The sequence below is a fragment of the Zootoca vivipara genome, chromosome 10, assembly GCF_963506605.1.
Source record: "Zootoca vivipara chromosome 10, rZooViv1.1, whole genome shotgun sequence".
NCBI lineage: Eukaryota > Metazoa > Chordata > Lepidosauria > Squamata > Lacertidae > Zootoca > Zootoca vivipara.
The window spans coordinates 67,944,572-67,958,752 of NC_083285.1; the positions used below are offsets into that span (position 1 = coordinate 67,944,572).

General features: G+C 45.8%; 1 protein-coding gene across 1 annotated transcript in view; it reads left to right on the plus strand.

Moving 5' to 3' along the window:
• The first annotated feature begins 1,722 nt into the window (after window positions 1-1,722).
• The window catches only part of UBE2H (ubiquitin conjugating enzyme E2 H), a 57,499-nt gene continuing 45,040 nt past the window's right edge, over window positions 1,723-14,181 (plus strand). The window contains exon 1 of the mRNA XM_035126686.2: window positions 1,723-2,098. Coding sequence (XP_034982577.1) covers window positions 2,046-2,098 — 53 coding nt within the window. The 5' untranslated portion in view covers window positions 1,723-2,045. The remainder of the gene's footprint in view (window positions 2,099-14,181) is intronic.

Sequence of the window (14,181 nt, forward strand, 5' to 3'; positions counted from 1 at the left end):
GATGGGCTCCCTCAGAAGGTGGTGGACTCTCCTTTGTTGGAGGTTTCTGAGCAGAGGTTGGATGGTCATCAGTCATGGATTCTCCAGCTGCTGATTCCTGTGTCACAGGGGGTTGGACTAGATGACCCTTGGAGATCCCTTTCTACTCTACAATTCTATGATTCCATCCCCGCTCCTGCCCAACAGCTGATCAGTGTTATGATAGCAGTAGCTTACTTTTACCGGCATTTAGGTTGGGCAGCTGGCCTGGACATCAAACAGCCAGGCCGCAACCTCAATTCATCCAAAGGGTCTCTTAAAATCATGACTTTAAAACAATGCATTTAAGACTTTGCTTTCTGCTCTGAGTCAGTAGCAGTTCTTCCCAAACTGATATAGCACTGGTATTTTATTTTACGCTTTTTAAATGTGTTTGTAGGAGGACGGGGTGGTGGTTATTGGTTTGCTTTTGCTTTATTCTGTATTTTGTATTCTCATTTTGTATTTTTCTGTTATGAGACACTTGGATACTTGGATGAAGGGTGGTATGCACATTTAATAAATAAGAGCAATACTTTATTTCCCTGACTCGCCTCCACGGAATTTGAAGCACACTTGCTAGAGGCCTAGTTTTGCAAAAGGAGACCTTCAGAAAAAGAAGGAAACTCTACTCTCTTATCCTAGATGGTGTGTGTGTGCTCAGTGACCCTCTTTTCGCCAATCGATCAGGACACGTAACGAGGAATTAGATCACTCAGCTATTTATATATTTACTGCATTTATTTCACCGCCTTTTTCTCTAAGGAACTCAAGATGGGGTTCATAGTTCTCCCTCTCTCCCCTAGAATCATAGTTGAAAAGGGCCCTTCGGGTCATCTAGTCCAACCCCCTGCCATGCAGGAAACTTTCCCCCCAGCATGGAGCTCGAACCCACGACCATGAGATATTAAGAGAGTCTTGTGAGGGCTTAGTTCAGGCATAGGCAAACTCAGCCCTCCAGATGTTTTGGGACTACAATTCCCATCATCCCTGACCACTGCCCCTGTTAGCTAGGGATGATGGGAGTTGTAGTCCCAAAACATCTGGAGGGCCAAGTTTGCCTATGCCTGGCTTCGTTGGTAGAGCACAACAGCCCTGTGCAAAAGGTCAGGCTGAGAGGCTGTGACCCTACCCCAGGCAGGGAGCTTCACCACCAAGTGGTGGAGATTCGAACCCAGATCTCTCCCAGGTCCTAGTCGCACACTCCAAACACTGCACCACCACTGGCTCTCAGTTAATGAAAACAGGCTCCGGGCCTCAAGCCCGCCATTTGTGGAGTGCCACCCTGCACAGCGCTCTGCACATGCTCAGATGACCTCACCACCCAGGGCCGAGCCTTGGCGCAGAGAGAACGGCATTCAGACATGAACTTTCGCCTGGAGAAATGGTTATGTGGGCTTAATTTAAAAAGCCAGGCCCTGGGGGGAACCGGGGGCTCGAACCCTAGACGGGCAGAGTCGGCAGGCCTAATAACGCGACGAGCCGCCTCGCAGCTTCTTCTTCGCCTCAGCTGACCGACTTCGCCTCAGGCCCGGCGGACTACAGCTCCCGGCATGCCTAGCGGCGAGGGAGGCCGGCGAGCGGGGCGGGGCCCGGCGCGTCTCGCCGCGTCACGAGGGGCCGCGTCCAATCCGGGGCGGGCTGTTCGGTGAGGTCACTGTGGGTGACGTCAGGGGTCCAGAGAGAGGCTTCGGCAGAGCCGAGGCAGCGGCCGGAGCAGGAGCAGCAATCCGGGAGCGGGAGGGCGCAGGAAGCTGTGAGGGGGGTCAGGAAGCTGAGGCTGAGGAGAGACACGGAGGAGGGGGGAAGCCCGCGGGGCAGGAAGAGCCGGCTCGTGAAGGGAGGGACGGCGGAGGCGAAGGGCTCGGGTGGGGGGGGAGAGAGGCCTCCGCGCAGGCGCAGAGCGGGGCTTGGACCCCCACCTCCTGAAGCGCCCCCCCACCTCTCCCAGCGGAAAGGGGTCCTGACAGGACAAGAGAGGCAGCTCGAGACTCCGCCCGGGAGGGGCCGCCGGCCGGGGGGCCACCATGTCCTCCCCCAGCCCGGGCAAGAGGCGGATGGACACCGACGTGGTCAAGCTGTATCCTTACCTGGAATGTGGAGAGTGGGTTTTTTTTGTGAGGTGGGGGGGGGCAAAGGCAGGTAAAATGGGGGACAGCCCCCTCATTCTGAAGTGTATTGGGGAGCAGTAAGACGTACACAGACACCCCCCACACACAACACAGTTGAGGGGCAGTTAGTGAGAGGCAGGAATAAGGAGATAAATGAAGACTTTGTTGGAATGATTGGGGGGCAGGAAGAGAGAGTGTGCCCCCCTCAAAAAAACTGGACTGGGTGTCTTAAATAGAACTTCATATTGGTGGGTGGGGGTCTAGAGAATAGGTTTCCTTCCTCCACAACACCAAGGAATGCTGGGGTGAAAGCAGATACTTTTGTGGGGGGTGGGGGGGCAGTGCCCTCCACTTGCTGAAAATGAATGCCTATTCCATTGCAGAGAATAGAGGAACAAATATTATTTCTGTTCTGCTTTCCCTGCCTCCAGTTCCAGGTGAGGGGCACAGAATCACAGACCCTTTAGAACTGAGGAGTGTACAAAGGCTTTCCTGGAATATATGGGTTTGGGAGAAAAAGCCCTTCTCTCTCCTTTTCACCAGCAGGAGAATAGAATTATTCTCACCACCAAAGCAGCCTTCTGCAGAGTGTAGGTTGAAGAGTAAAATGTTTAGAATAGGGTTGGAGAGTGAGGGCACCCCAATAATCTTAGGGGAGGGGAAGAGACTTGCAACTCCTGGAGAGTAGTAAATTTTAGCAGCTCCAGGTGATTTTGTTGTTGTTCTTGTTGGGCTCTAGGAAATTGGGGGGGGAGGAGAGAGATGAGGCACCCCAGGTATAGACAGAGCAAAATATTTTCTTCTCTCACCCCCCAAACCCCAACAATGCCATCATACCATTGAAGGGATATCTCATTTATAGGTAAAACGAGAGAGGCCTTCAGACACCCCTCTTTGAGAAATGAGAACACAGTTGGGGACTTTTCATTCTAGTATTTTTTGTGGGGAGATCAGGAACTCACTTTCTACCCTCCTCTTCCTTGCCCCCAAATATATAGACCTCTTCAAATCCGTTCTTTCTTCTCTCACCCCAAGAAACTGGTTCTTTTGGTGGATGGTGGGGGCTGTTCTCTGGTCTGTAGAGGCCTGTGTCTAAAGCCAGACTCTCTTGAGGTGATCAGGGCCCCTTGTTGCCTTCGATAAATAAATCCCCTTTGTCTTGGAGAGGAATCCCAAAATATTTTCATAGGGAAGCAATATAGGCAGTTGGGGGGGAGGGGGAAGCACTTATTCTCTGTCTGCCTCACTAATGATTGTGACCAGAGTCAGTGCTCCCCTTCAGGTATTGTGACAATGCTTGAATAATAATACAACTCCCCCTACACACACTGATTCAGATGTGCTCTCTTTCCCCTCCCCAACCAGAATTATTACATGCTTTGTGGGGTGGGGGGCAATGGGCCAGATTTAGCTGAGGAGAGGAGGGTAGTTGTTGACAGTTAGCAATCCAGTGATCAGCTTCTGGTGGTGTGTTACTATTTACTCAATCCAGTTTTAGTCTGCTGTTCGGGAAGCTTCTGATGGCAGCTGGGGGGGGGCAGTTAATACGGGTGGGAGCACCTGGAGAACAAACAACATTGAAGTACTGTAGTAATAGTAGAGAAAAATAATCGAAATGCTGTGGAAATCCATCACCCATTTTTCCTTTTTTGTGCTGCTGGTTTTGTTTATGTAACACTTCAGTTCAGTGAAGATTTTCCTTTATCCCTTCGCAAAGGATCTGTTTTTGTTTTACAAATTATGTTTTGTTCTTGCCTCTCGGTAGAATGTTACCTTGTCCTTGTGTGCATATGTGAAGATTGTGAAGCTTCTGAAATAGTGCGGTGAATTTGCGTATAGAATAGGTTTATTAATAGTTCTGTTTATCAGGTGGTGGGGAGGGAAGGAAAGATGGGTTGGCGTTGACATAGCCAACTGAAATGCATTCAGATATGTTTATTGAATGTGTTAACCTCCCCCAGGAGAATTTAATCGGGAAGGAATTAACTATGTAGAAGGGTGAGAGGGTTACAAATAGCATTTAGTTTCCAGAGATAAACAAACTTGTTTAGATTAGGCCTGCTGGGGTGAAATTATTATAGTCAATTGTTGACGCTGCACAGCGAGTTCCCCAGTCTGTCTGTACATTTTTAAAAACACAAAGCCTGTGTTTGGTTTGATAACTGTCTATAGATTCCCCCTTTAAAACTGTTGTTTTTAATAAATAGGAAGTGGCTTGTGATTGCTGTGGAATCAAAGCTATTTTTATCCTCTGCTTCAGTTGCATATGCATGACATATCCTTCCTCGGATACCAACTTCATTTGATGGTTAATTTTTCCTGGTTTGAGGCAAGGCTAGATAGAACTCCAGCTGTTCAGTGACAAAAAAAGAGATTCTCATTATATATAAATTTTGAAAAGGCAGCCGGATTATGGAGCGATGAGGCCCACTGTGACCTCCTAGTGTATCCTTTTTCTTTTTTGCCTCCCCCACCCCCACTTTCTGTTCACTTGGTAGCTGGCATGTTGAAAGATCATAGCATTTTAGGAGACAAAGAGCAGGGTTTGTTATTCTCTTTTTTTTAAAAAAAAAGATTTCATTTGGCTTATTGGTACTGTGGTTGCTGTTTAATTTGATGGTGGATAGGAGAAAAGCGAATAGCCTGGCATTCCTCTCCGGTTCATGGTTAGCTGCTGATCTTTCTGTTTGACAAAAGAAGCAAACTAAACAGCTAAAAAAAGACCTCAAACCAGAGTTCTTATTACCATTCCTGGCATTTTTAAGCAATGTGGACCAGTTTGTCCTGTGAGTGTGATGGACAAATAGGTCTTTTTGTTTTCAGTGGCTTTCCTGGCCCACTTTGGCATCTGTACAGTCAGTGTTTGGGTATGCAGGCCACAGCAACTGTGACCCAGCCTAGTCCTCACTGTTTACTTGGAAGTCGTCTTGCTTTCATTGGGGGATTGGCTCCCAAGTCATTTTTGTGCTTAGCAGAGCAGCCTTAATTTATGTATGAAGTTTGCTCACTGGAATCTAGAGGTGGAGGGGAGCCCAGCACACCTTCTGGTGGCTTCCAGTAGAAGAGATGCCTCTTTCCTCAACTTGTGTACCTTGTACGCTGCCGCTACTTGTAGGACAGCCTCTTCTGCTTTCAAAGTACCTCTTTGCCTCTCATCTTGATTTGCAGCCTCTGCCTAACTTTGGGATATAGGGTGGGGAGCGAAGGCATGGCCCCACAGAAAGTGTCTGGAGCTAGCTGTCGACTTAACTGCTCTGACAGGTTTGGTGGAGTGGTGGTGCTGCTGCTGTCATTCCCCCACCCCTGTTTTGGCCTTGTGTACTCACATCTGTGCAACCCAAAGAGGGAGAGGTTGGTTGGCCAATGTCCTGTATTACATGGGTGAGTTGTTAGCATGCCTAGCTAAAAAGAAATGAACCTCCTCTTGGTAATTGCATGACGGTGATCTGAAACTCTGAGTCATTCGGTTGCTTTTTTGGACGCTTCTCTAAACATTGTGCAAACCTTGAAAGAAATGAGAAGCTTGTGTGTGTTGCATTTTAACCTTGTGGGGGGAATCGCAGCTCCAGCCTTTTTTTTTGTTTTGCTGCCTTGTTGTTGAGTTTCTTTCTTGCATTGCAGAGTTACTAATAGAATGTGTTGGGGGGTTTTATATAAAAAAACAACAACTCTCAACACCTTTCTAGTCCTGGCTAGAGTGCCTTTAATAAATCACCAAGAACTGGCATCAATGGCCTTAGTGTGTGATCTTTTTCAGTTCCAAATCTGGAGGGATCCCTCTCTCCTCCTTCTAGCACCCCTTCTATTTTTTTTTAATGGTTCTTTGCTTCCCTTCTTGCTCCGGAAGAACCCAGGGACTGCTTGTTTTGGAAAAGTGTTTGCAGGCAAAAGGCCTCCGGACAGAGCCTGCGAGCCAGCCGATTGGCTGTTCTGTTACTACCCGGAAACTGAGGCTTGGGCGGAGCAACCCAAACAGCTGATGGAGTGTGTGACAAGAGTGTGTTTATATTCAGGAGCGTGGGGGCTGGGAAGGGGGAGGCCTGGGCTGGAAGGCTTTGGAGAGGAGAGGAGAGGAGAGAGCAGGACAATCTGTGCAGGGTCAAGGGGTTGCTTGGCGCAGGAAAGGAAGAAAAGTGTCCTGCAAGCAAAAGGAGGTCGCTGTTAATCCAAACTCTTGTTAATCCAAGGGACAAGACTGGCTGCCTGGGGTGGGACAGGGTTTGGTTTCCCCACCACCCCCAAGTTTGCAGTAATTTTTGAGGCAGTCTAAAGTTTGGGCTGAATGAGAGTTCAGCAGTTTACTCCTAGCAATCTAAAATACCTCTGGGTCACGGAGTAGTGTGCCTTTAACTTCCCCAGTCTGAACCAGCACCAAGACATGGTTTATTTAGTTTGTTTTTGTGCTTCTCCTGGTGGCTCAGGCTGGTCTTGAAATATATACTGTATAAATATATATATTGGGCCTCATTGACTCCGTCACTTGCAGAGGGATCAAAACTGTCTAAAGAGTTCCACAACAAATGGGAAGGTGGTGCAAGATACTGGATTTGTTTTTGCGAGCTTGAAAATGGGGGAACCTAGCGTGATGCTAAGCCTGCCTTGGAATAGGGCTAGCGCTTCTGTGGCAAAGAAGCCATGCCACGTGTGATGAAATGGAGAGGTGTGGAAGTAACTCCACACTCTTGAACTGGCCTTGGATATGGAAATGGGGAGGGGAGCTCACATTGGCAGCTGGGAATGTATCACTGCTTGCAGAATTATGCTGCGTTGGCTATAGGGAACCAAATTCCAGAAGAGTGGCCATGTCAAAACCTATGAATAGAGAGATTGGGTGTGGATTATGGGAGCTGGAGACTCATGTCTCATCTCTGGGGTAGTTTTGGACAAGACACAGTTTCTTGGTCTTGGTAACCCTCCCTGTGAGAGCGAACACACAGTTTTTGCAAGGGCAGACAGTTAAAAGGTTGAAATGTGCTCTGGGAATCTAAAAGATTGAATAAATTACTAGCAGTGAATCCAAAAGGCTGTATGAATTATTGGTAGTTAATACTGAATACTGAACTGCAACTAGAGGTCTTTCTGCCATGAAATCTGTATTACGTCTGGGTGCACCTGTGGCAATCTCCAATTCTAGCAGAATTCCCTCAGATCCTTCGCTGCAGCTTCCCCAACGTCAGCACTATGTCCAGATAAAATACCTACAGCCTTGAAAAGAGAACACAGGAAACACAACACCCCATAAATTGTGTGCTTGTGTTGAGCTTGGGTGGACTAGGGAAACCTGAATTCAGACTTTGTGTATGCCACAGACTTGCTTGATAACCGTGGGCAAGTTTTTTAGCTGCCTTAAGTTTCCTGTAATCTAAAACGTTGGTACTAATTTCACTTGGCATTTATACATTTGCGGCAGGTCAGCGTGTTGGATAAACTATAATATATACTTAAAACACAGTTTATGGTTGTGCAGCCTAATCCTTTGCTTCTCTGCTTGGAAGTATCTTGCTCAGTTAGGAACAGAGGAAGCTCCCTTCCCCCTTCAGTGGACTTACTTCTAAGGAAGCGTGTGTGAAATATTTTGGGTGGAGTGGATGGCCTGTCATATCTGAACTTCACACTTCCCTAATACAATGAGGCCTGGTTCTCTCTGAGGTGCTAAAATGTGTCTGAGTGGTATACTTCAGACCAGAAATGGGGGCTCACGTGGTTTGATGCTGCTTGGTACAAACAAAAACCTCTTCACATAGAAAACTACTGTTTGGGGGGAGAAGGTAGACTACAGTTCTTCTACCTGATATGCTCGTTTCTTTGTGAAGGGAATCTCTTGAACAGAGAGTCGTTCAGTCACTTGAGTCCCCATCTGAACTGGTACGAGATGCAACCCCAGCCGCATGTTTATTGCCCTGGTGAGAACCTAGGCTAGGCTCCAGCATGAACACTGCTGCATTGCCCAGGTTTGTCACATTCATCTCTTACCTTTCCTCCAAGGAGCTCAAGGCATACAAGATCTTCCTCATTTTATCCTTGCAAACGGAGATAGGTTAAGCTGAAAGATGGTGACCAAGCTATGCCAGATCTCGCTGGTCCCAGTCTATGACACTAAAATTGGGACCCATATTAACTGAAGCAAAATCTTTTTTGCGTATTCATTTTTAACCCTTGATGGATTATATATAGGATGAATATAATATATAACACACACACCCCAAATCCCATACCTGCCTAGCCCCTGCATTTAACAGCTCTTAAATTCCTGCCCAGACAACAAGGTCTTCAGTATGTACAGACTTCGATTCGTTTTGGCTTTCAAAGCTCTCAGGGTACACCCATGGCATTTAAAGCAAATAAACTGTCTGGCTTCAAAGGCAGGGTTATGCCAAAGTTTTCGGGTGAACAAAGAAGCCATGGAACAGGAAGCAGCTTACTGAAAAAATAACTTATCCTAGTTGTTACAGGGTAGTCGGCTCTGGAAATCTCCTGATTCAGAATGCAAAGTTACAAACCTGGTGGAATGCTTGTTGTTGTGTTTGGTCTCCTTTTTTGAACAGATGCAAAGCTGGGGGAAGGAAAGATTGGGGGGTGGGGAGTCATATGTGTGAAACATCCTTTGAAGGCTTCGTCACAGTTGAGGTGTTCAGAATTAATGTTCAGATTCCCCCCACCTCCCACCCTGTGTGGTGCTATAGTTGATTGTGGTGACACAAGATACCCCTCTTAACTCACAGTTTGAGTGAGTCACACTTTGCAATACGGTCTTTATTTTTATGTTTTTCAGGAAAATAACCATGTCACTCTGTAGCTGCAGAAAACCCCAAAGTATTCAGAATGCTGGTTATGAATACCTTCCATAAACACTGGAGCCTCCATATCTCATTTTGAAAATACCGATGTTTAAATGAACTGCAATTTGCATAGGTTATATATACAGGGCTACCAGGCAATTTTAAAAGCTTATAGTTTGTTTCATGGAACAGCCCAAGTAAGGATTTGTTTTGGTATTTTTAATTTAAGTCATTTAAATCCAGCTTTCTTGGCCAGACACAGGCACATCACATATAATGTGGCAAATCTTAACTGTATTATCTGAGTAGTTGTTTACAACAATATCATAAGCATTGAACACCATTTCACAGAGGGACAGCTGTGATTAAAAATTCATATTTTTAATCTGCAATTAATGAGTTGCCTGAGCATGTTGATTAATTGCTTATGTGATATCCGCTGTGCATAAATGATAGTTTTCCAGGATCTTACCTTGTTGCTTTCAGAAATAAACTTACTAGGCTGTGCTGAGTTCCTTGCTTGTGTGGAAGGCACAAGGCTTTGATTTAAAATTCACTGTCTCATTGTTGCTTTGTCAGTTTGATTGCATAGCCCATTGAAGCTTAGTCTTGTAACACAGACTTGAAAGAGTGCTGCATCTACTTATAATATCATTAAAATGGTTATGTGGTGCTGGAGCTGCCTAATATGAATTGGCTTAGAACAGCTTGCAATACAAGGCCTTAGCAAGCTTTTCATTCTGGTCTGTCTTATAATAAGGGCTTGTTTGTGTGGATTCAACTTAATTAACCAGTGGAGCTGAAAGCAAGAATTGAGTTAGTGCAATTAATGCGTTAAGCAGATTTCAGAGATATGAAATATGTTTTAAACAACAACAACAAAACAGTTGGAATTGAAGGGTCTCTAGCTAAGACGTTGCTCACCGAAACAATTGCACAGCTCAAGTTGAACAGTGTTTGCTGTGAACCACCCTGAGATCTACAGACGAAAGGCAGTATACAAATTTAATAAATAACAATAATAATCATAATAACAAGTAATTGCAGATTGGACTCAAAATACATGACCACTAATATCCTAATATTCTTTCTAGTGGATGGGTTGAAAGCTGGCTTGGCCACACAGTATTTATATCCTGTTGTCTTATTATTATGCATTAAGAATTAACATGTCAGGTCTAACCACTCACCGACTTGTGGGCAGACGATGACTTTGAGAGGCTCACATGCAAGATGTGGTGGCAGCATCAGGCTCCTGTCTCTTGGTAAGCAGAGATGTAAAGAACGCCTGCCCTTTTCTGTCCGCATTTACTGGGGCCAGAAACACTCTGTAGATCCATCCTGGATGTTTTCTTTTCTAAGCAAAAGTGATAGTCAGGCTTGTTCCAAGGAACGATTGGGAAGCTTGTTGGGGGCGTGTTAGCAAGGTCACTTAAGTCAGGAAGCTTCTCCGAAAGAGAGACTTGTTGCCCATGCAGTGCCCTATTGCCGGTGAGCTAGAATTTGGATTATTATTTGTAGCCATTCCTTTATCAAACTGAGGACGAGGGTGAATCCCTGGGGGAAGGGAGTTGTTCCATTCTGCAGTGCTCACAAACATGGTCATGGCCATTGGGGACAGGACAGATTCCTGGTGAAAGTCTGAATAACGCTGTGGATTGCCCTGGGTGCCACAGAGAAGCGAGTAGTGCTGATAAGAACAAGCACAAAAGTTTGGACTTGTGGCTTAGCCAGAGAGCAGTGGGTGAAGTGGAGATCAATGCTGCTTTAGCGTGTTCTGGTATTACCTGTATGGCTCCTGAAAACTAGGAAAGACCGAACTGGAATTAAATAGCTTGGAATGGAGACAGTTAAGTCCAGATCAGTTGCCTTACCATTAAAAAATAAATAAATCAATTACACTTTTTTTTAAAAAAGCATAGGTGTTTGTACTGCTCAGACCCCTTATACAGTACCAGTTATGCTCTGGTTACGATGCGAGATCTGCCTCTAAGCTTGTAAAGCAGCGGAGGGCCAGATTTGATGCAAGTGAACATGCATGAGGGCCGACCAAAGTTGTTGAGCTTTTTAAAGGATTTTACCCCAGGACATAGACTGCCATGGGGTCCGGGCTGGATTAGGCCCCCAAAACGGACTTTGGACATGCCTGTTGTAAAGCATTTGAAGTTGGCTGTGTCGATGACTTTGCAGCTCAAACTGCCCTCTCTCCTGATGGACCTAGTGATTTGGGGAGCCGCTGTTCCTTAAGAGGGCACTCGCTACCTTGCCTGTGTGTAAACACAAGTTGTTCTGGAGCAGTAGTGGGAATTACAAAAAACAGTTTAATACCGCTACGTGGTAGGCATTTGTCTCACATCTCCTTAGGGTCTCTGGATTGCGTTTCATTGCCTGTGAAACTTCAGAGGTAACTTCCTCTTCAAGTTCTGGGACCTGATTGCAAAGCTTGGAGGCTTGGCTTCTGTTATTGCTAATGTAGCTGTGTTAAGGTGGGGAGAAATGGGGGGTGGGTGAGAGAAGAGAGGGGGAAATAGCTGAGCTCTCACTAAAGAGAGACTCCTGAAAGGCCTATTCATGAAAGTGAGGCCTTGAAGTTTTCTGTGTCCTTGCCCTGTTGCTATTATGGTGGCTTTTCCCATGCCTCGCATAATGACGCTGGAGTGGTTTTGCTAAGACGCTCTCTTGCTCTCAGGCTGCAGATGTCAAACTGCTTTGCCAGCCCCAGCGCCAATAGTTGGGGCACAGTCACAGTGTGGTGACCTTTGGTCAACAATATGGGAAGGTTTTTGAAGCACTAGAGGGTTTTTAGGGGGGAGAGATTTCTAGAAAAGAGTAGTTTAGGCTCCCATCATTGTGGGTACCCAAGTAAGATAGGGCTGCGTCTGCCAGAGCTTATAAACTGAACCATTGTTCTACCAGTGGTAATTGGGGGGCCTCAAGTTGATCATTAATCTGAAGGCCCGGGTGCCAGAACAGCACTTTTTTCAAGTGCTGTGTGCCCTTGGCTCTCATTAATTGGGGTGGGGGTGGGAGGACTCTAGGCAGGGCTGTGCCCACAGCAGATCTTAATGTGATATTGTCACAGTTGATCTGGAGAACAAGGGAGCAATAACAAGGTGAAATGAAATTGCATTTGTATGTGTGTGTCGTTTTTAAATGGTCCTGTTTGGGAGTGCGCAGGTTTTCAAGCTATGTACATATTTTGTTCATCAGGCGAGATCGAAAGATGGTGACTGCTTAACTAAAACGTGCTTCTCGTGTAGCTAGAGATACTAATATACCGTATTGGCCGGATATAAGCCGCACCCCCCCCCCCAATTCTGACAGTGAAAAGTTAAAGTGCGGCTTATATTTGGGACCTTACGCTGCCGGGAAATGCACACTTCTGAAAATTGCCACCTTGTAGCTCTGTGGCCCTTATTTCCTACTGAACAAGACAATTATTACTGTTGGCTTCTATTTACTTTTTTTTTTATGCCACCCTTCATCCATATATCTCAGGACAGTTCACAGTATAAAAATACAAGATAAAAGCACAAAACACATACAATAAAAACAAGAACCATCCCTCTCCAAACCCAGTAACTCCTCCCCAAGCCCCACGTTTGCAACTTGCAGTCTTTTATTGCACCTTCTCAATAACTCTGTGAGGCTGCCCATGATAGACTGGGGGTGCCGTGGCAGAGGTGGGACTTAGTTAATCTTCCTGGACTGGACCAGATGAAAGTCCACTTAGTTCAGCATCCTACCTCTGGTATAGCTAGCCAGTCACTCCTGGGAAGCTCACATGCAGGCCATGTTTGAGTAACCACTTCTTGTTCTTCCCAAACATTGTGAAATTGAGAGGGCACATACCCTACATATGGTTGCCCCATTTATAGCTATCATTTTTTTGGGGGGGGGTTATATTGATCATAGCCATGCTTTGATTTAATTTTTTTTATTTAAAAAATCCGAACTTGAAAGCCCAGGTCTCTCAGGTTCAAGTCTGTCTCTGTATCCACTGGACTAGATTGGCTGAATGACTCAGAAGCCCTCCAGCTGATTTCTTTTCCTGACCTGGCTTCATTTCCATTCATCTTTGCAAAAACAATGGAAACTGGCAATTGGAGGAGGGGCTTTCCTGATATCGAAACGGGAGGCTCTGGGCTGGCCGTGGGGCAGTGGCTGCCTGTTGCTAAGTAACTACATTCTTTGCACCTGTTAATCTTTGTGCTCTCCTGAATTCGCGCTTGACCACACGTCATAATTAAAGGGGACTTAAACAAAAGGCGTCCCATGTTTGCAACTTGTACACAGGGCAACCAGTGAAGCCCTTTTGAACCTACCCAGTGGGTTTTCCCTTTCTGGGGAATGAAGAGGTATATCTGAGAATGTGGGGTGAGAAGGGGAGAAATGGCTTGGAACCGAGTAGGCTGTTTTCTCTCTTATTTTCCTGGACCTCTGCCCATTCTCTTGGCAAGAAAGATGAAAAGGCACTGTTTACTGAATTGCTTGTGAAGACTGGATATGGCTTTACAGCTGTGTGTGTGTGTGTGTGTGTGTGTGTGTGTGTGTGTGTGTGTAGGTATTTTACCAGGACAATACCTTTTTAGTGTGTGCGCAACCCCCCTGCTGCTATTGTTTCTTGTTTTCTTGTGGACTCTCGGTATACATCAAGGACACAAAGCACTCACTGGGTGTCTCCCGTGTGCGCAACTAATTCTTTCCTTTTTACGGCTTCTGTTTGGTCATTTGACTGATCCTAGCAGAGTACTGTACTTGAAATCAGAAAATGCTCAGGGTGATGGTCTTCTGCCATGTGCCTCTGGGAACCTGTCCCACAGACAAATAGATCAAAGTCAGATTAATTTGTGTCCGAACAGCTATTGATATCACCAGTCACTTGTGTTTTTGGCTGAGGTGGTGAGTCCCAGTGTGCCTTCTGTGCAACTTGCACTTTTTTTAGCCTATATGTTTTTGCCTATATGTAGAGCAATAGGTCTAGGATCTCTCGAGTGGATCACAGAACTGCAGCTCTAGAAGGATCACTTAGTCCACTCCCACCCCTTGCAGAAAGGTATCTAACGCAACCTTACAGCAAAAATAATCAAAGGCAGCCATCTTGGTCCATCAAATAAAAACCCAAAACCCAGACAATATCTTTATTAAGACAAAGCAAAATTTCACAACACTGTGGAAAACTTTTGAGTTCTTTAGAGCTCAAGATAACAGGCAAGATAACCTCATGGCTACAACATGCAGCTTAACATTTCATACTTTCTATAAAATTTCCA